At 41.0% G+C, this 20,704-nt stretch overlaps 2 protein-coding genes across 3 annotated transcripts; one reads left to right on the forward strand and one right to left on the reverse strand.

Annotated features, from left to right (window-relative positions):
* Positions 1-1,410: 1,410 nt before the first annotated feature.
* RTF2 (replication termination factor 2) lies at positions 1,411-20,570 on the reverse strand. Of its 2 annotated transcripts, none has more exons than XM_072350182.1 (9): positions 20,428-20,570; positions 19,566-19,660; positions 19,363-19,456; positions 19,038-19,177; positions 18,425-18,503; positions 5,730-5,843; positions 4,501-4,555; positions 4,330-4,422; positions 1,411-2,318 (listed from the first exon to the last, which is right to left on the reverse strand). In XM_072350182.1, the coding sequence occupies exons 1-9, from the start codon at positions 20,494-20,496 to the stop codon at positions 2,137-2,139; spliced, it is 921 nt and encodes a 306-aa protein (XP_072206283.1). In that variant the 5' UTR covers positions 20,497-20,570; the 3' UTR covers positions 1,411-2,136. The 2 variants fall into 2 exon arrangements, with proteins under 2 accessions (XP_072206283.1, XP_072206282.1); XM_072350181.1 differs by having other exon boundaries at positions 1,411-2,321.
* LOC140259142 (beta-1,3-galactosyl-O-glycosyl-glycoprotein beta-1,6-N-acetylglucosaminyltransferase 7-like) lies at positions 7,830-14,327 on the forward strand. The gene is made up of 5 exons (XM_072350180.1): positions 7,830-8,263; positions 10,536-10,668; positions 11,766-12,797; positions 13,148-13,243; positions 13,729-14,327. The coding sequence occupies exons 3-5, from the start codon at positions 11,822-11,824 to the stop codon at positions 13,953-13,955; spliced, it is 1,299 nt and encodes a 432-aa protein (XP_072206281.1). The 5' UTR covers positions 7,830-8,263; positions 10,536-10,668; positions 11,766-11,821; the 3' UTR covers positions 13,956-14,327.
* Positions 20,571-20,704: the final 134 nt, after the last annotated feature.

The following is a 20,704-nucleotide window of genomic DNA, read 5'->3' on the forward strand; positions in this document are numbered from 1 at the left end:
CCCATCTTACAGAAGGAAATGTGCGCTGTCTAGCAGTAATCAGCTCCATATTTGTGAAGCCTTCCAACAAAACACTTCTTGTCTATGGTCTGTATTCATCTGAGGACGTCCTGATTTCAGACCCTCTGTGGATTGTAACATATACACAGCCCTTTTATTTTGAAACGCAGCTATGAATCTGCCTGGCGGGGTCACCACGGCTCTAAATCTCCAGCAAAATATACCAACTGCAACTGGCGTCTGGGCTGCAAAGCAAGCGAGATGGGACACTTAAAGACAATTGTGTTCGTTCAGCTTAGCTAATAATAGGACATGAATAAGAAATATTTTAACCTAACAAACATCGTGTTTTAAAGAGAAGAACACTGAGAGCTTTTTCTTGGCCAATTTGATAGGCATGTGATGATCTCATGGTGTGGAAGCTGGAGACCGAAGCGGAGATGTTTGGAGGCTGCAGTAAACCTGCCTTAGCAAACAGCGGGCATTTTCCCACTACACAGCCCTGACTTTATTCCCACTAGATAGAGGATAACTCTGCATTTACTTCTAGAAAAAGCATTGAAACAAAATCCTAAAATACACTTACAGAACGAGTGCTGCTCCCTGAAGCTCATTACTGACCGGTTTTATCAGCAGGATGCCACTAAATTCCACTGTTTCCAGCACATGTACTACTCATTTCTCTTCCAGTTCTGTCCTCCAGCCTCTTGGTTCATCAGCTGCTGCACTGCACATTGGGTTGCATCACAAGGCCTGATGCTGCTACGTGTCTCTGGGGACAAGGAGAACGGGTAGTTCACAGGATCTGATTTGGTGCAACTGGGGAATAGAGCTACAGCACTGAAACTGAGAGCGGGCTGATCTCCAGGGAGTTTGAATGTACAGACACCCTCGGATTTTCAGTTTGAGAGGTACAAATACTGAAAGCACTGAATGGTGAGCCAGTGTGCAGAAAGACAGAGAGCTCACAGGACTGTGCAACAGGACATACAGCCTTCCAGCTCCTCAACACTGGTGCATATCTGGGCCAGGTTTAATGACCAGCTTATGATTACTGGATTACATGAAGGAAGCTGTTGAATCTCAGACCGGTTCTTGGTGGGCAGGTTCCACAACACATGGAAAAGTATCCCCCTGTGATACAGCTGACACTGACTGGATCCTTTTAAGGCACTTGAGAAGAAAGGCCGAGGCTTAAACTTCATGGAAACAGAACTAACTGTTCTGTGAACTGCTCAGAGCAGAGGCACATGGACGCAATGCTGCGGGGACTTGCACAGCATCTCAGAAATAGAGGAGGCTTCAAACTTCTGCAGTCTTCAACTTTCACCAACATTCAAATTCACCTACATTAGAAGAAAATTAAATTGCCCTCCCCCACAAAAAGAAAACCACAACAAAGCAAACATCCTCCAGCAAACTATTTGCTTGAATCTATTAAAACTTGCCAAATCAACGTTCCAGTCTCAACTGCCTACCCCAGCCTGCCAACAACAGAAGTGTCCGTTTTTTCCTCCTCTTTTTTACATTAACAAAAGTCAATTGTGGCGATGAATTGCATCACACACCAACAATATATCACATCCCTTCACAGCTGGTTTTTGTAAAGGGAAGGAAAAGACCTCATCAGTCACTGACAATGCTTCCATAAACCATAAACACTTTAAGAATTTCATCTACGGAGTCGGGATGGCAAACTACCAAACAGAATTCCTCCTGATGAAAGGGAACAGCACAAAAGATCAATTCCAGAAAATAAACCTGAATGTACACAAAGCATTGGTATATTAACCAACTCAAGGTGATGATACATGTATTTTAATAGCTGAGCAGGCCAGATGGAAAAGCAGTAATCTTTGCAATGCCTCCTGCCCTCATTATCCTCATACCTCTGGGGAAACAACAGAAAACACACTGGGTAAATAATCCATCCTTTCAGAAGGCCGATACAACATGGACTCTGGTTCCCGAACTTTAAGTTGCAACTAACACAAGTTCATCAGCTACTCATTAGTTTACAAACAATTCGCAAAGTGAATCCCAGGTAACTACGGTTACTTTCTGCATTAGAGCTGTACAGAAAAAGCCTCAGGGGAGGGAAGCAGTGAAGATGTTCTGATCAGGCTCATCGTTGTTTCAGAAGCAGTACGCTGTGTGAGTGACCCAATTGGAACACTCTTCCTTTGGACGTTTTGCGGAGCTGTGTGTTGTAAAAATAGATTTGTATGCCTCCGATTTCTCCTCGCTGTCTGCAATGGATCTCTTAGTGGCAGTAGAAGCCTTATTGACTTTTCCTGGGACAGATGAACTTTTGTCATCTGCTAGGAAAAAAAAAAGAATAAAATCACACGTATGTAACAGCTCACAATTAAAGAATAAAAACAACACAAAAAGGTATTTATGTTAATACTGTATGTACAGACAAGGAGCACATGCATTTTTTCCCCACACATTAAAAACTGTAATTGAGCTCAACTGTAACATGTTCCTGGCTCATGGAATTCATGCTGAAAATGCATCCACAAATCCTGGAGAGCAATTCTATCCTACTCATGTAACCCCCCTGTGCTGTAACTCAGTACTGACAGCATTGATTCCTCCCAGAGAAAAATGGCTCTGAACTCGAGTTTTAAGAAAGAAACATTAAAGTATTCCATCACTCTGAAGTATTGTCTGAAAATCAGCTATCAAATAACCAAAGCTAAACTTGTGAAATACTTTCCCCAGGGAATCATCTTCTCCCTTTATTCTTTGCAAAGCCATTTACAGCTAGTAACAATTGTCCACATTCTTTTTCTTATATAAATCTGGGATAGGAAAACATCCATCCCTCTATTTTTGATACCATCTCTCCCTGTGTATTATATCTACTGCTGCAGAACCGATCAAACCAAACCCAACTGAAAAGAAACTTGCTCTTTCCAAATGACTGCGGAGTCTCTGTTGCAGGAAGGCAGTATTTCAAAAAGCAAGTAACAAATCTCTTGCACAAAGAAACTACTGCAGAAACTCCATATGGTTCATGTATCTTAGTCACAACTTTGTGTAAATAACTAGTGGGGAGTCTGAAAATGCACTTATCTGATTCTTGCATGCAGTCATAAGAGTTCTATATGCAATTCCAAAGCATGACAGATCGGACCCTTTTTATGTATTTGGAGAATGCTGCTTTTAATGGCACTAATAGTTGTCTGGAAAGAATTACCAAACAATGGATTTGAAAAAATGAATGTGTATGCTGGAAGTCCAGAAACCTTGGGGTGCCATGTTCACAAATTAATTCCTACGCTACTGGCATTCCTCACTCCACAGATTTGTCTTTATTTTCCCTCTCTCCTTCTATCCCCCTTCTGGTCAATATAATTGATGTCAGAAACAAACCAGCGACCTGACATTTCAAAAGGCATGTTTTTCTCCTTTGCATTATTAGAAAAGAAGAAGACATCAAACATTATTAGAACTACTAGGTTCCTACACATCCCAGAGCAATTTAATAGATCTCAAATTAAATGCTTTCAAAAGTTCAACCTTTATGAACAGACAGGTGAGGCTCTTCCAATGGAAATTCTGTTTCTCATATAAATGATGAACTGTAGATCAATGACTATTAGATTCTTTAAACAGATTATATCGTCTTTTCCTGTGGATACAATACTTGAATTCTTCACCCTGAAACCTCAGACTGATTTGAAAAACACAGCCATGTTTCTGTATTAACTGGAGATGTCAAAAAACATACTATTTTTTCCTATAGAGCATCCACTGTCCTTTGGACTAATGGAGAGGCAAATTTATTTATACTTTCATGACAATTGCAGATACACTGATATATCCTGTTCCTATTCCTGACACTGATAAGTCCTATTCCAATGTTACCAGAGATGCACAGCAAACTAGCAGCTAAAATAAATGACTACAGGTCAAGTCATCAGCTTGGGATGTTTTAATACACTTCACTGAAATGAGCTGCCATGGAAGATTTTTTTTGATCACTCGCACTCTGGGAAAACAATTACTGATTCTACTCACACAATCTCTTCCCAATAAAATAGATACACCAAAGCCTTGTCTATAGAACTGCATGAATAAGAACCTCTAATTTCATTTGTTCGTGTTGATTTCCACCAAGGGCTGGTGATGTGATAAAAGTGACGGATTTTAACTTAAACGAGCCTTAAAAAAATTAAGTCATAAAAATAAAGGAAGTAACAGGGCAGCTTCTGAAAACTCCTGTACAAAATTGTCAGACGTGATTTTCTCTGACAGTATCTTTCAAAGCAGATTTACTGGTTTTCATTCTCACAGTTCCATGAAAGCACAGCCACCAACCTGAACTTTTGGTGAAGACGATGTGCCTCTTCTCCCCAGAAGTGGAAGCGACACAGTCCTTCGTGTTCTTAACTTTAGATGGACCTGGAGAATCTATGGAATATAAAAGTGAAGCTGTTGATCTGTTTCATGACTCGTAACAGTGCAGTTAATGTACAGCTGTGAAATTACCTTCAGCGGTGACTTGCTGGGCAGCTGATTCTGCTGACTTGCATTTCTTTGACTTCTGAAACAAGAGAAGCAGAAATCTGATGATGCACTGACAGGACATCCAATTCCCACTTTGCATTTGATACACACACAGTTTGCTACGTTCTTATGTCTTACACAGTGAAACTGCCCCTTCCACAATATTGCTCCATGCTTTGATATTATTTATATGAGGCAAAAATAATAATCTCAGAAACCCTGAAGAAAACCAAGACTGAACCGTCCCGGCTTTGCTATTTTGGTTTGTATGCTTTGCAGTGGGGCAGCAGGATGGATAATCACCACTGTAATCTCATTGTCCAGACCCACACAGTGGGACAGGAAATTGAAGGAGTTTAAATAGGACAAAGTAACTGTAATTAATGAAGATATTTTTCATTAAGAAATTCAGAATAATCCCCCATCTTATATCACATCTTTTCATTTAGTTAATTAAAAAATCCCTCCCGGGTAACTTGCAATAACTGGACCCTTTATTGCAAATTCCTTGGGAAGAAAAGGTGTGAATGGTTAATCAACATTTTTTAAAAGCATCTGCAGACCAGATTTTCCAAGTTAATTTATGATTGTCCAGATTAAAAATAAGAGAACAAACAAAAAAAAACCCATAAACAGCAGCAACAAGAAGTATCCCATTACTGGCTCGGGTTACATAAAATGCCAAACCGAAAAGAAAAAGCTGCCACAGCGCATGTTGCTGCAGAGCACAGCCAGAAGGTGGTGGTAGAGCAGTACGATGCTGACAGCAGGCCGGGCTCTCCTGCAGCTCTCCACTGTAAATGCACAAAACAAACCCACCCTTATTTTCAGGGTGCTTCCATCTTTGTTATTTACTGACACATTTAGAAAGAAAAGCTACCTCCCCTTACCTGGTAACATTATGTATAGTGTATATGAATGTACATGAATGTATATTATATATATTTCATCATGGGCACATATGAGAAACTACAAAAGATTGCTAGAAAAGAGTGCTAGGTCACAAGAAAGTTCCAGCAGATACAAGGTGAGCAAACTGTTAGTGGGATATGCACACAGCATCTCACAAGCTCTGCTTTGAGAAGAAGCACTGAAGTACAACACAGCATACCAAGCAAATCCTCCAGTGGGTAAAAAGAGCAGCAGAAAAATTAACAGGATCTGACAGCAGATTGCATTATAGAAAATAACTCAATATAAAATAAGATTACCTTTTCTAATTTACTTTTGAGTCTTCTATCCTCCATTCTTTTCTTCAGTACTTCCACGTCTTCTTTATTACCATTAAGGATAATCACATCTTCCTCTTGGAAGGGAACACCACACTTCAAGAGAAAAGGACAAAAATCACTACTTTTTCAGGATCTTCATCCCAGTGAACCTTTGCTACAATCGTCCCCTCTGGTTCCGCTCTTCTCTTTGAGTTCTCCAACCTTTCCCTTTGCTGCTTGTCATTTCCAGTATTTTTTCAGCTTTGTAGTGCATTGTGAACTGCTGATAACCACACTGAAAAGCAGCTGCCATGCCAATCTGTACTGCAAAGCATTCCAGAACTATGAAAACAAGAAGTTCTTCAAAGCTGTTTTCCACACTCTTTTTTTCCTCAGGAATGCATTTGATTACAACCTAAGCAGTGTGACACTGCACCTCTCCAGAGACAGTCACATAAGAAACGATGCCTGATAGCAGCAATTCATTTATACAAGGCGGCCATAAAAACAGCATTATTCATTAACCCAGCCCTGCCATCTCACTGTCCTTCACCTGATTTATTAAACACTACCAAGTTTTACATTTTCAAAGTACATTTATTAATTAAGCTGGATTATATATGTAATCTGCTTCATGTCACTTGTTTCCTGATTGAGTACACAGATGTCTGCACAATTTTTAATCATCAGGAGAGCACCCAGCACACCCAACATGGCATTTTCCATTTTAAAATCTCAGCAATGTTTTAAATTTATTTTTAATTTCAGTAAATCCAGAGGCTTTCTGCAGCTCTGCAAGACTGCTTGATGTTCCTCTCTGTTACCACTCCTCTGTTTGCTGAATTGAGGTTTATACAGGTTACTCTTGTATTGGTAGCAAGGATTAAAGTACCATACATGAGCCCTTTCATTTGTTTAATTACAACAAACACGGGCAACTCAAGTGATGAATGGTGAAAAATGAACAGTGGGACACTATGAAGGAGAAATAAGGGTTGCAGAGTTGAACATTCAGTGCATTGGGCAGAACAGTGGATCTCACATAGGAAGTGGAAGAGCAGCCTAAGTCTTTCCATTGCTGCTCAATGAACTACTGTTGTTAACAGCAGCTCAGTATGAGCTCAGGCATTTGGGAGTGAGAAGTCCCCACAATCAGGACAGACCATTTAGTCTTCATCCTGAGGACAGAATGACTGGAACAGTACTGATTCCAAACAAGCCCTCCATGCTAATTCCTCATTGATTTTCTTCTGAATGATAGAAGACATGAACAAGATGGAAGGAAGTGATACTTTTCCATAAACACTTCCCTCCAGAACAGGGGATGTGCATCCCCACCACCCATCCACCCCTCTATAGACAGGGCAACATTCAGAGACGGCAGTGAGCAGACATGCTGACCAAGCCAGCATTCATTTACCAGCCACACAAGCTTGATGAATTAACAGCTACAAGAGACAGTAATCGTTAACTAAAAACATGTTCTGAGAGAGTTTTCCAGCATTCCCTTCACTGGAAGGGCAGCACTGCAGGAGCTGTGAGCACCATCTCTGGCACTGTGCATGAGCAGCAATGGGACAAAAACTGAATGATAACCTGGGAAGGATGGGGAAGTGTCCTCCATTCGGTGCACATTCTGTGCTGTGCTCTTTCTCTCAGGAGTTACAGCATCCACTACATCAGACTGCCTGAGCTGCAGCCTCTATTCATTGAGCTTCCCTTCAAGTCAGTGACAGTTTTCTATCTGCTGTACCTGTAGCTGTGCCCTAATTTATTTTGAGCTTTTCTATTTATTTCCTAGCAGTACTCTCTTTTTATCTGTAAGGACCCAAAATATGCCAGCCTTCCTGCTTATTGCTACAGCTTTGCAAATCCAGTAAACCTGAATTGTTAATTTTTCACTTATTAAAAACCCCAAGAGTCTTAATAAAAGCACCAACAGTGAACAGTTCAGGTGGATGACATTTCATCTATTATCTGTTTGGTGTCAGATACCAGAAGCGACCAGGGGCGGTTCTTTCCTACACTTCTTTGCTGCTATCTGGAAAGTTTCAGCAGGCAAACAGTTAAGACACGGGGGAGGAGGAGGAGGAGGAGGAGAAGTGAGGGTGGCCTTCCCTCCCATTCTCATCATCCAGCACACTCTGCTAGCAGCACTGGGGTTAAAGCCTCGGAGGTAAACCACGACTATTTATAATCATCAGCAATGTACTGTACATATCTGAAAGTCTGATTTCAGGCCTTTTAAAGACCATCTCTGAACAGCAGCACCAGAAATTTGGAGAAGCTCAAATTTTCTCTTATTCTTGTGAAGCAGAGGACATTTCTTCTGAAGCTGAACAGCGTTGCTGCAGAATAAATATGCTAAGCATCGCAGGAAACCAGATCGAGTCGCGTTAATGTTTAACCCCTTTCAATTATACGAAATTTCCACACAAGCAACAGAATGAAGAACGCTGACTGAATGCTGCTGAAGGACAACGGGACTCTATTATTTCTATTATGCTGCCTTCTCCTGGCTGACTCTGGAAAAGGTAAGAAGAAATACATTACGTTTTCAGAGTTCAGGTTTTTTACTCTTACGTAAAGCACAAAATAGTCTGATTTTTGTGAAAAACAATTTCACTTCAGAAGGGCCATTTCCCTTTAACAGAATACTCAAGCCTGCAGTCAGGTCTGTTTGTTTTTACTCTGTCATTGTCGTGCAGGACAGGTTGGTCATTACTACAAGCACCGTTTGCATCAAAAGTCTCAACGCTTACAAATATATGGCTTACTTCTGTTGCAACCAACTTAGCATCTCACAACCATGTATCTCAATGGTTTAAATAGCTGCCATAGTATTTGACTGGAATTGTAATGAGGTCAAATACACTGCCCAACAACAAAACCACTGATAGGAAGGTACGCCTCCACAAATCCACTTGTATTTATTGGTAAATACTGATGTCGTATTGGAATAAGAATGATATAAAATGTATAAGGTGGCACAAGCTGGGACTGAAGAAGAATATTTTCATTGACCTGATACACGTCACAACACGGGCAGGATCAGCACACTCACACAGGCTTATTGAAAAAGGTAAGTAAAAAGCACTAAAACACCACTTTTACAATTCAGTTTTTCAAAGACTAAATTAGTATTCACTTGCTAATGAAACAGTTATGCAGGCCTTAGTGCAGACATCTTTCAGATGACAGACATAAACCTATTTGGAAATACAAGAGCTAAAGCCCTTTCAACATATAATCATTGGAAGACAAAGTAATCCTGAGCCATTTGTTTCACTGAATTACTGGCACACAAACTACATTACTATTAACCAGTTCAAAGGGTACAGACAAAACAGGAAGTTTAGAGAGGCAACATTCTGAAATCCTACAGCAGGAAAAAAACAGTGAGCTGTGAAATGATCCCACCCTAACTCTGAAATGTACTGCAACAAATAGAGTTAATGGAGATTTTACAAACCATGATGATATTTCACCGGCTTATTTTCAGGTATAATTGCATTTTTCTCTAGAATTTACTTTTCATGGAGTTGGATTAAGACAACAGTTCTCCTTTAGGTAACATCCATGACAGCAGTCACGAGGATGTCCAACAATCAATACAATGGGCTGTTCTTTGGAGAATGACAAACTCCACTCTCAGCACTTCTAAAAATTAAGACGAATTCCTACTCTGGGTTCAGCAAACCCATCCATAGTACAGAACAGGCCGAGGTTCAATACCTACAGTGGCATTCCAGGATAAGAAAACTGAAAAGCAAGGCAGCCCGGGTTAGTCTGGACGGTGGATGTTTGTAATGGTAAGAAATGATCTTGCTCTTCAAGGGCAGGAGGGATATGGTAGCACAGCAGTAAATTTTGCTCTCGTGTGAAAGGCTTTGAGATTAAGTCATTCCCCAGAATCATTTAACCATTAGAGAAGGAATTATTTCCCCCTGGCTGACAGCAGTGTTTGTATGCCATTATGCTGCTATATAAAACACAGCTTCTAGATGCTACGCAGTTCAAGTAGGAGAAATCCATAGTCAATAGTTCACAATCTGAAACATGAAGCTGTGATGTGAGGGGCAATAAGAATTTCAGGGATGGAACTAACGGGTCACAGCTTGGATCCCAGGGGAGCCATCCCTCACAACCTGCCCACAGCTGTACGGAATTATAAAAAACACACAAAAACCCCAATAGATAATAAACAATGGAAAAGCAGACAGAACACTCATCCTGTATGGACAGATGCTGTATGGACAGATGCTGTTTCCCAAGCAAGTCCCAAATATTTCTGTAACTGCCCAGTACCTTCAGTGAAATTTTTATATCCAGAACGTGAAATTCCACAGAGATCTCATCATATTCACTACTTCAAAGCAAACGCAATGTCCCTCCTTTAATAATTCACTAAGAACAGACTGTTTTTTCTAGCTTCAGCTCCAAAAAGGTTCAGTGTTTCTGTAACACTCCCTGCCCCAACTTCTGCTTTTGCTAATAGCCGTTATGCAAATCCCTGCCTGGTTCTGGCAGTCAGCTGGTAGCAGCCTGCAGCACCGCACGTGTCCTTTTACTGCAGAAATCCTTACTTCCACCTTACCGTGCCATTCCCTTTTCCTTCCTCTTTGTAATATTGAAAGACTGAAATGGACTCGAATTGCCGAAGTTTTGTTTTTTAAATGGAGATGGCTGAAGGACAACCCAAGTTGTTTACACACTAAATTTACCCCTCGGGAGCAGCTGAGAAAAAAAAAACATATTCCTCTGGGCCTTGATTTCCTCATGTTTTTCTTTGGCCTGTGCATTCAGTGCAGACTGAAAAGCACCGCGGACAGAACACAGAAGGAAAATGGAAGAATCCTGCACCTAACACACAAATCCACTTTCTGGGATGCTCAGTGGAAAAGAGGCGTTCTTTCAGCATGGAATTCAGAGCATACCGGTAAGGACAATCAAATAAGTATGTTTCTTCCTGACGTCCTAATAGATCTTAAGATATTGCTACTACACAGTATGTGTTCTCTTGGTACACAACCTGTATTTTTAGTGCATTTTAAATTAAATTCTTTGTCTCTTTTTTACTTTAACTGCAACAGTCTCTTTCCTTCCAAGCTTCTACAACAGATGCTTGTTCTCCATTCTTATATAATGACAAATGCACTATGATGCAAAGCATGGGATATTTACAAGCTGAATTGCAAAATTCATTAAAAACAAATTCACTAAAGAGGGTACAACAGAAGATGAATTACCTTTAAAATACAAATATCTCTGGACTATTAAGCTCAACGCAGCTGATGATCCCTCATCTGCTCCAGGGAAATTTTCTCTAGGAAAGGGATACAGAGCTCAGTAGGAGCTGGAGGACTCAGCACTGCTGCACTTGTTTCAGTAAGAAAAGGTGTATGTAGGAAAACATCACAATGGAAAAATTAGGTGCTTTCCAAAGCACAAATACAAAGAGAATGGGGGAAAAAAAAAAGTCTCAAATGAGTTAGAAATGCTTGCTGGCTTTATGAGGATAAAGAATGATGCACATTGTGGACTGCATTTTAGTGTTCCCCTTTTGGTTGTTATAATAAACTTGTTGCTGACCTAATTTACTGAGTCCTGGTCCTCCACGGCAGAATGTCACATTGCCTGGCCTCAAGCAAATCCCAGCAATGAGTGCCCCTTAGCTGCAGTGCTCACATACCTCCCCAGCCCTGAGGGCTGGACCCTAACCAACCTGCACCTGGAACACACATTGCCTAAAAATACAGCTAACTTCTATATTGTTGGCCCTCCCCCATCACCCTCAAGTAATTAATGTACAAAGCCATTTGGGGTTCTTTGGCTCATTTTGTTTGTCACAGGCAGAGCGCCTCATGATCTGTAACTACAGCTTCCAGTGCACTGCAGCATGATCACAGGCACACAAGCAGTCCGTCCTAGTGACTGAAAAGAGTAACCTCAACCTTAATAAAAGCATTACTACTATGTCATCAATTAAAAGAGTCAGCAGGGTTATCTCCCTCTCTGTCTCAATCTTCCTTTCAGATAACCTGCATTCCTAATTAAGCTATGATCAGCAGACAGTATCCGGATCATAGAAGATGAACCCACTGGATGCGACAAAGTCAGGATTTTTACTGTGCATTGCTGTCTGTACGTTCATCTGCACTTTCATCTACCTGAAGGACACACTTTCTGCAGAGCCCGATGAACAGAAATTTAGCACAAATAGAGCAGAGTGTGGATTTTACCCAGATGAACTTTGTTCAGCTCTTTTCCTGGGGAAAACTGCCGCTCTTAAAATTGGAAGCATTTGTCAGAACACCTACAGACCCGCAGCACTCAGCTGTGTTCAGACCCCATGCAACTGTTCCACGGTTTTGAAGGCTCTGCACTTTATAACGAGACCGCTGTCAGATGAAGAAGGAAGTTTCTCCCTGGCGTACATTATCACAATTCACAAGGAGCTGGAAATGTTTGTGAAGCTGCTAAGAGCTATTTACATGCCTCAGAATATTTACTGCATACATGTTGATGAGAAGTCACCAACAGACTACAAAGCTGCTGTACAGAACATTGTAAATTGCTTTGAAAATATTTTTATTTCCTCCAAGAGGGAAAACGTCGTTTATGGAGGATTTTCAAGGCTACAAGCTGATATTAACTGCATGAGAGATCTGGTTCACTCCAAAATCCAGTGGAATTATGTTATTAATCTGTGTGGCCAAGATTATCCTATTAAAACAAACAAAGACATTATAAAATATATCAAAAGTAAATGGAATGGTAAAAATATGACTCCTGGGGTAGTCCAACCACTTCACATGAAACACAGGACACAGGTTAGTTACAGAGAATACGTGCACTCAGGAACGTCATACGTGTATCCAACAAAGAATGCAAAAACTAAACCTCCATACAACTTGACAATATATTTTGGTAGTGCCTATTACATATTAACTAAAGAATTTGTAGAGTTTACACTGACTGATGCACGTGCAAAAGACTTGCTGGAATGGTCAAGGGACACGTACAGTCCGGATGAACACTACTGGGTCACACTGAACCGCCTGCATGGTAAGATGTATGTTATTTCTACTAAGAGTAACCCCTGGATTGATGGCACTGGGGTATGGGACAGAGAGCTGAGCTCTTTTAGAGCTTAACAACACCTTGTCTGAGTTGCCCTGCATGAATGTGGTCATTCTCTCAGTCTTGATGCGGCTCCCTTAAAGCTCATCTTATGATGGCTAAGAAATGCAGCTTGATTCTAGAGAAGTCCTACTTACGGTGCAGACCGTTAGCTCTCAGGCTAAAGAAGAGTTAATCTGAAAAGTAAATTTTTAGTATGAAAAAGCTCACGTTCTCAAAATTATCCCTCAAATAAATAGAAAGGAATCTTTGATCAGAACTTTATGCTTTTAAAGATGCTCCAGGTGCTACACCAAACGCAGACTGGGAAGGAAACATACGAGCCATTAAATGGAAAGATCAAGAAGGAACTGTACACAAAGGCTGCAAAGGTAACATGAGTTTTTATCATGAGCTACAATTACATTCACTGCTAATTATGTATAATGCATTAATAGCCAATGAATGTGCCTCAGTGGTAACATATTCTAATGTGAAATTATCATATAAAACAACCACCCAACCTACTCTGCTGTATCCGACCCAAGAACCTTCTGACACACTGTTGCAAAGAACATCACAGTATCCAGGCAATGACCACCCTTCTCCCAGCCCCCAGTCCCAATACTTCCACAATTCAACGGGGTAACAACAGAACTGCATACGTGCATATTTTCTTATCTTGCAAGTTTCTGTACACTCGATGACCCTCCTCTATTACATCAAACAATGCCTTAAATAGACCGTTCAGTTTTAGTGAGAAGGGGTTACTTAACAAACAGTTAACAGCTGTTAGTAACCCCACAGAATGAAGATATTCTTTAAGGATTCCATCCAGCTTTCCGCTGCTTTCAGACGCTTCAATTTGTCTTTGCAGGTCATTACATCAGAGACATTTGTGTCTATGGACTGGGGGATTTACAGTGGATTATTGAATCGCCTCACTTGTTTGCCAACAAATTTGAGCCTGCAAAGTATCCGCTCGTGATGGACTGCCTAGAGAGACGCCACAGGCTTAAAGTGCTGCACCAGGCTGAGGTCCCAATTGAAGATGACTGGCATTTCCAGGATGATAACTATTTCAATATGAAGCTGAACGTTTGAGGTTAACTGAAATGTAAACATAGACCCAAAATACTGAGAACCCATCAATGTTTTCATCCATGGACTTCATTTGCCTGGTGTACTGTGCTCACTCCCATGCTGTAATTCTGTACTACTGTTTCACCAGTGAAATAAGCAGTTAGTGTCACTCACTACAGTAAAAGCAAGAGCAACAACTGCTAAAGGATTAATTCCTAGAGAAAATGATGTCTGTAGCAAGGGGGAAGTTCATATTCTAAGTGACCCATTCAACTGGAAAACACACATTCCTCATGTCTGTACCTGAACAAAAAAGGAGGACTAAGTGGTATAAAGGTAACAAAATGGAAGTAATGGCCGAACAAAGGTGAAATATGAATACTACAAGTTAATTAAGTCGTGTCTGCTGTATGCTTTATAAAACAGACAGATCCGAGTAACAAAGTTGTCACTAAAGCTGCAGAGCTTGCAGAGCAGCAGGTGACAGCCAGTTTCAGACACAGCCCATTTCACTGTTATTCATGGCCAGCTGTGTCTCTAATTTCATCGTGTAGCATGGCAACACCGCTCGTGCACTGTCCATGCTTTGCTCTTACTGAAAAGGGTCTGTATCAGTAACAGTAGTAGGTGTCCTGCAGTGTGTGTTTACTCTACAAGTCCTTGTTTTTTTGATCCCCTGCAGGAGTTTAGGGCCAGGAGAGACCCAGAAGCATCCAGGATAAGAACCTCATTTCCCAGATCCTTTGCAACCAACTGCAGTTCTAATGAGCCTGCACTAAGGAAGCGGCTTTTCATATTCAACATACATAAGTCAAAACAGGGAACAGTAACGTAAAGAGAATGAGGATGCAGCGCTCTTCCAGGTAAGAGCTGCACCTTCCCTTCCTTAAGGGCTTTTAAATGAATGATTTCAATTGTGCCACGGAAGTGACTGGAGACTGATGGGGAGACAGAATAGAGTTGGTGACGAATTCTGAGAAGTCACCTCAGTTTTTCCTCCTTTAAAAGGTTTTTATTTTTTGCAAAAATGCAGCCAAAAAATTAACTCCATTAAATCCAAACAAGCTTCAATTCTTTGTATTAACTCTGATGGGAAAAAAATATCCTCCTCCTTATAAGTTCACTTGATTAGAAACTACCAGTTGTAAAGAAATATCCATGAGCAATTTAGATGTAAACTTCAATATACAGCCCACATAGCACTGATTTTGCAGGAAAACTCCCTTAAAGAGTAAGTATTTGTCAATAAACAAACAAACAGAACAGAAAAGAATCAACAAATGCCCTGCAGCAGAACAAACAAATTTCCTGGAACTGCAGAGCTTGTTTTCCCACACAAGCTTCTGGGAAACAATGTTTATCAAATGGACTTTAACCTAAAGAAGGACCATCTTGTCCTTATTTATTTACAGAAACTTATAAACTTAACCCAAAGGCCTGGATTCAGCCTCATGTGGAGCTCACGGCCTACGCTGGGGCTGATTACTGCTGGAAATGTCCTCCTTATGGATGGAAGGAAAAAAACCAAGTCACTCAGAACATTCAGTTGGGTGTGCTGAACATCCCTCTGAAACCAGTACTGACACTGTTGGGTCTCCGCATATATCAGAGGGAAGAAAATGCATAACAGCTCCTCTCCAAACCACAGCTGTCCTGCTGCAAGGTACTACCAGCACTTCTCCACTCCAGGCTGGTTTTAAAAGCACAAATGTAACATTCCTCATTGGTGTCTCTGTAGGAAAAGCAGTACCTAGCTTTCAGTGTTCACTGCCATGCAGAACAATTGTGTTTCACCTCTGAATTGAACGAGGAGGTGAAATTTGATAGGCACTGCTTTCAGATTGGCTCAGCCTGCAGGAACTGATCAAACTGGGGGAAAAAAAAAGAACAGCAAGCTATCTTCTGGAAAACTAAAATTAAACCTTAACAAATGTCAGCTGAAGAAAACTACTGGTGAGTGAACCTCCTTCCCTAAAGGATTTTATGTTTTAAATCACAAAGTTATACACGTATAAAAGCCTTGATTAATCCACCCATTCTCAAATCACTAAGAAACATCGTTTTAGCCATCACTGGGTCATCAGAACATCATTAATTTCTTACAGTGTTATTTGAGTTTTGTTTTGTTTTTTAGTTCTATCAACAGTTTAAAAAAATTCAAGTAATAAAACCGTGAAAGCTGAAAGCATTTAACGTGCACTACAAAGCCATTCACAACTGTGCTCAACCTACTCTCACACAGTAACACACACACAGATTTCAAACCTCAGCAACTGATGCTCACTAACTTCTGGTAGCTGTTGCTCTAAGCACCAAGTGGCAATGTGACCGTGGCACAAGGAGACACTGGGCTCTGTAACATACTGAACACACATTAACACATATCTGAAAGATGTATGCGCAATTTCTGTATCAAAAAGCCTGAGGAACACGGTCAATAGCTCCATATCTAAGTTAAACATTTCATTAAGTGTTTTAAATGGCACACACTTTAATAGTTATTATTTCTGGCATGTATGAAAGTCTATTAAATGTGGAAACGCTTCCAAAATAAACTTTAAAGAGAAGCAAGAAACTACATTTGAAACACCTGATTAAAAGAATAGCTTTGTACAACAGTCATAAGCAAGGAACTGATTAAACAAAGTACAAGGAATATTGTAGCAATTCATTTGTGCTTCTCACTGCCTTCTGGCCCCTACGTGCAGTAGGTTTCATAAACCTCAAAATCTGGACATCCCTTTGGATTATTCCAGAACCATGGCATTTTCAGCACTGAAAATGTTTTCATGTCACATACAGACCTTCCTGAAGAACAGCAGACAGGAAGCAGAACAGAGCAGAAAGCTGCTGAGTCAGGGCTTCATGCTGTTCAGCACTCATCAGCATCAAATGCCTTTATCTCGAAGAAAAGTCGCTGCTCTTCCTTCCTCTTAACAGTCACATCCTGTACGTTTCAGCACCCATCTTCCCACAGCTATTTACAACCTTCTCCCTTTGCTCTATAAAACCTCAAAAATATGCCTTAGAGAAAATGTACGTCTGTGTAAAAACATCCTGTAAGTATCATTACTTCATGGAAAGCTCCTATTGAGGAATTATTTTTATTTTCAAGAGCACTCAGATGAAGAGACTGTTCCATCTTCCATGCACCTAAGCTCTACAAAGCCTTCCAAATCCAGTACAGCAGCAAATACTGCCAAGGTAAACCAAGGGAGACTGAATCCTTAATCCGGTGTTTTTCTAGTTAGGTAAGGTCTGCACATGCATTCAATTCTTCCAAACACTTCACCATAAGCTTGTCACCGCGTTACTGTTTCTGTGAGCTGACACATTAAAAAAAATAGAAGTGAGCAGTGAGATGGATGTCTGCGGGACTTCCCAGAAATTGTTTTATCACTTTTTGGGTTCCGATGAGCCAAGCCAGGAGATCTAGAAAGGAAGAAACCCTCAGCTTTGAGCAAAGGAAAATTGCTTCCTACAGCTCTACGAAGCACAGCATTTTCTGATACACATCTTGTAGCACACGAATACATATATGACCTTCATGATCTTGTTCAGATTATCTAGCTGAAAGTAGACAAAGCTGAGGACCGCAGACTTCCTGTTTGCACTCACTGAAGAAGAGATCTTCAGAAATGCTTTTCCTGAACTATTAATGCATCTCTTTGCAAAGTCCTTCAGGAAGCTGTTGTTAACATATTAGCAGGCTTTCGAGACTGGTCTGCAGGCTTATAGGTGAGATTAATGCACATGTATAGCTTGTTCCAAAAGAGCTCTCCTGAATTTCACAGTAGTAGTGAAAAGAGCTGCTATACATCTAGATCTCCCAGGCTGCATTTATATTACAAATCTCAGATTGAGACGAAGCAAAATCAGATTCCAGTATATGACAAGAAAGGCTGGATACGGAGAGTACACAGGCAAAGACAGCGTTGCTCTTTCTGAACCACTCATGAAATCACACATCTGACCCATGATGGCCCACATGGATCCCACAGGATGTATTTTGGTTCAAAACCAGATGGTCATTTCTTAAACCAGCAGTTATCACCAGGAGAAACATTGTACCCAGCAGCTTACAGTATTCAAACATTGCACTTCAGAGAGTTTTTGCATTTTGAAAGAACTCCTACCTGAAAGCAACACTTATTTGTTCACAGGCGATTTCTAATCCTGGCATAAGCACAAAACACGATGCTACGCTACTTTTCCTCTCTAATTTTTTTCCAGTTCACTTTACTATGTTGTTATATAAAGACAAAATGTGCTAGGGAAATTAAGGCAATTAGGGCTACATATACACAGACTGTTAGCTACTAATTGGTACGTCCAAATGAAAAAAACAAAACAAAACAGAACACTTTAAAATAGTGGATGAGAACACAATTCTGCATACATACACATATATATATATGTACATACACATATCCGTCTATCTCTGTGGGTCATGTGTAACCCCACTGCTCTTAAAGCTAAGAAAAACCCACCTTGTGACAAACTTCTGCTTTAATTTCTTTGAGTGCACGCTCAGAGAACACACAGCCACAGTTCCTCAGGAAGCAAAACCTTTAAAGAAAAGGCAACAGATCTTTTTTTAACCGTAATTATTCAATTAAGGAAGAAATACTTTACCAACCTCTCTACCATTTTATCAGAGTTAAAATGCACAGAAAAAGAACTTCCAAATTTGCCCAAACTAGAACGCAAAGGAAAGCCCTTCTTCAGCAAAATAATAAAAAAACAGATACTAGCACAGCAGTTGAATACAGTGCTTGATGCAATTTGCTCTGCCAAAACAGGTCTCACTCAACCTTTCTCCCCTTATCCATGTCAGTCACCCATGGTTTAGCCCTCAAACCTTTAAGTCTCTCATTCAGTGTAAACATTACTCTTAACTCTTCTAGCATATATATACTTTGTCTCAAGAAAGGGATAACATTTCATCTTTCCTCTTTAAGAATGAAATGAACAAAGGACGTCTATTCCCCATAAAGCCATACATGATTTGCAACATTACCTAAACTTCTTTACTTGCTACACATTCCACTTAACATTGTACCCGCTTCTATAACCTACGTTCAGAAATGCAGTAGTACTGACCTATGTCTTCCATTCATTTCCAGCCCCACCACAGGGCATATAAAGCGTGCAGACTGGATGTCATCATACGTGTCACCTTTTTTACTTTCTTTATCACCACTCCAAGCTGGATTATCTGCGAGGTTTAGTTCTATTACATTCTGAAAGGCAAAAAACAAACAAGACTGAAGCTGCTTTACTAATGATTTTTCAGCTACAACGTTCCCAGAGATTTCTTCCACTGCAGGTTATTGTTTTAGCAGTGTTTGTAGGTAGTGAGCTGACAACCAATTGAGGTCGTGCAGGACTTTGAATTTCAGCACTCCTTAGTGTTAAACCTTTTTACCTTAATGCTCTTGATATGGGATGCAGCTTCCATGGGAGTTTTATCAGCTGACTTGTCCAACAAAAACTCAATGACAGCATCTTTATTATACAACCTACGGAACAAAATGTTTAGAAATCATATTTCACGTTCATAACATTCCTTCTTTCTTTCATTCACAAATTAGTGCCTTTTAATACAGCGAACCTTATACGAAGCCATACCTGCCTAGCTCACAGGCTACTATGGGGCGACACAACTTCTCCTGACTCAGCGTGCAGTAGTTCCATCTTGCCACCAATTCAGCAGTTTTGTCAACCTGAAGGAAAAAAGAAAACAACACAATTTTAAAATATTCTATTGGCCAATTATTTACACATCAATTCAAAGAACACTTGGAGCGTTAATCAAATCCCCGGGCAGCTCAGCAATCCCACTATCTCTGTTCTTCCATAAAGCAACATTAGCAAAAACTCATTATCAGTTTTAAGCCCTTGAAGTTGTTTCCACCTCCTGGGGCAGCTTTGTAACTCTGGGTCAGTTTTCTCAGTTTCTGGCACCTCCATCTGTACATTTCCCTCATTTACCCCTTTCTTACACTCGATGTTATCTATGGCGCCATCTCCACAGCGCTACATCTCAGACCCACCTGGACCAACATTCGGTCCTTGTAAGGAACAAAAGCGACATGAAATGCGAGTCCGGGGACATCAGTCTGAGAGCTGATGAAACGCAAATCAGTCTGAGATGTGACATCAGTCCGAGAGCTGAGAGTTCAGCTTTAAAGCACGAATTTATGACATACTGGACCACAGAGAAAGGCTGCGATGTGACGCTACTTCAGTTGGTGTAACGCAGCGGTCTGGCCACAGCCCGGCACGGAGCAGAAGTGCTTATTATTTACTTAAATAACACACAATTGCCTTTTATTTACTTAAATAACAACAGGTTAAACAGGTTATCCGGATCATTTTCCAGATGTTTACTACGATTTTCCCCCCGTTTTAATCCCGGTTCCAGACCCAACACTGCAACCAGCCGACAGCCGCCCGCCGATCCCCGCCGCCTCCACGAGGCGCCCCCAACCTTGACAGCTTTGCGAGGCCCCTTGACCAGCTCGTGCCGCTTGGGGATGGTGCCGCCATCGCATCCCATCTCGATACGCTTCCGCCTTCTCCCCCCCCACAAGACAAGCGACAAACTTCCGGTCGAGGATTTCCGGTTGAAGACTTCCGGTCTGACCGGAAAACGTCACAGCAGTCACCCGCCAATCAGCGGCAGGGGGCGGGGCTCACAGCGGGTAGGCCGGCAGCGCGTAGCGCCGTGTCCAGCAGGGGGCGCCCTCAGCCCCATCTGTGCACGG

Source organism: Excalfactoria chinensis, chromosome 15, assembly GCF_039878825.1.
Source record: "Excalfactoria chinensis isolate bCotChi1 chromosome 15, bCotChi1.hap2, whole genome shotgun sequence".
In the NCBI taxonomy this organism is placed as follows: Eukaryota; Metazoa; Chordata; class Aves; order Galliformes; family Phasianidae; genus Excalfactoria; species Excalfactoria chinensis.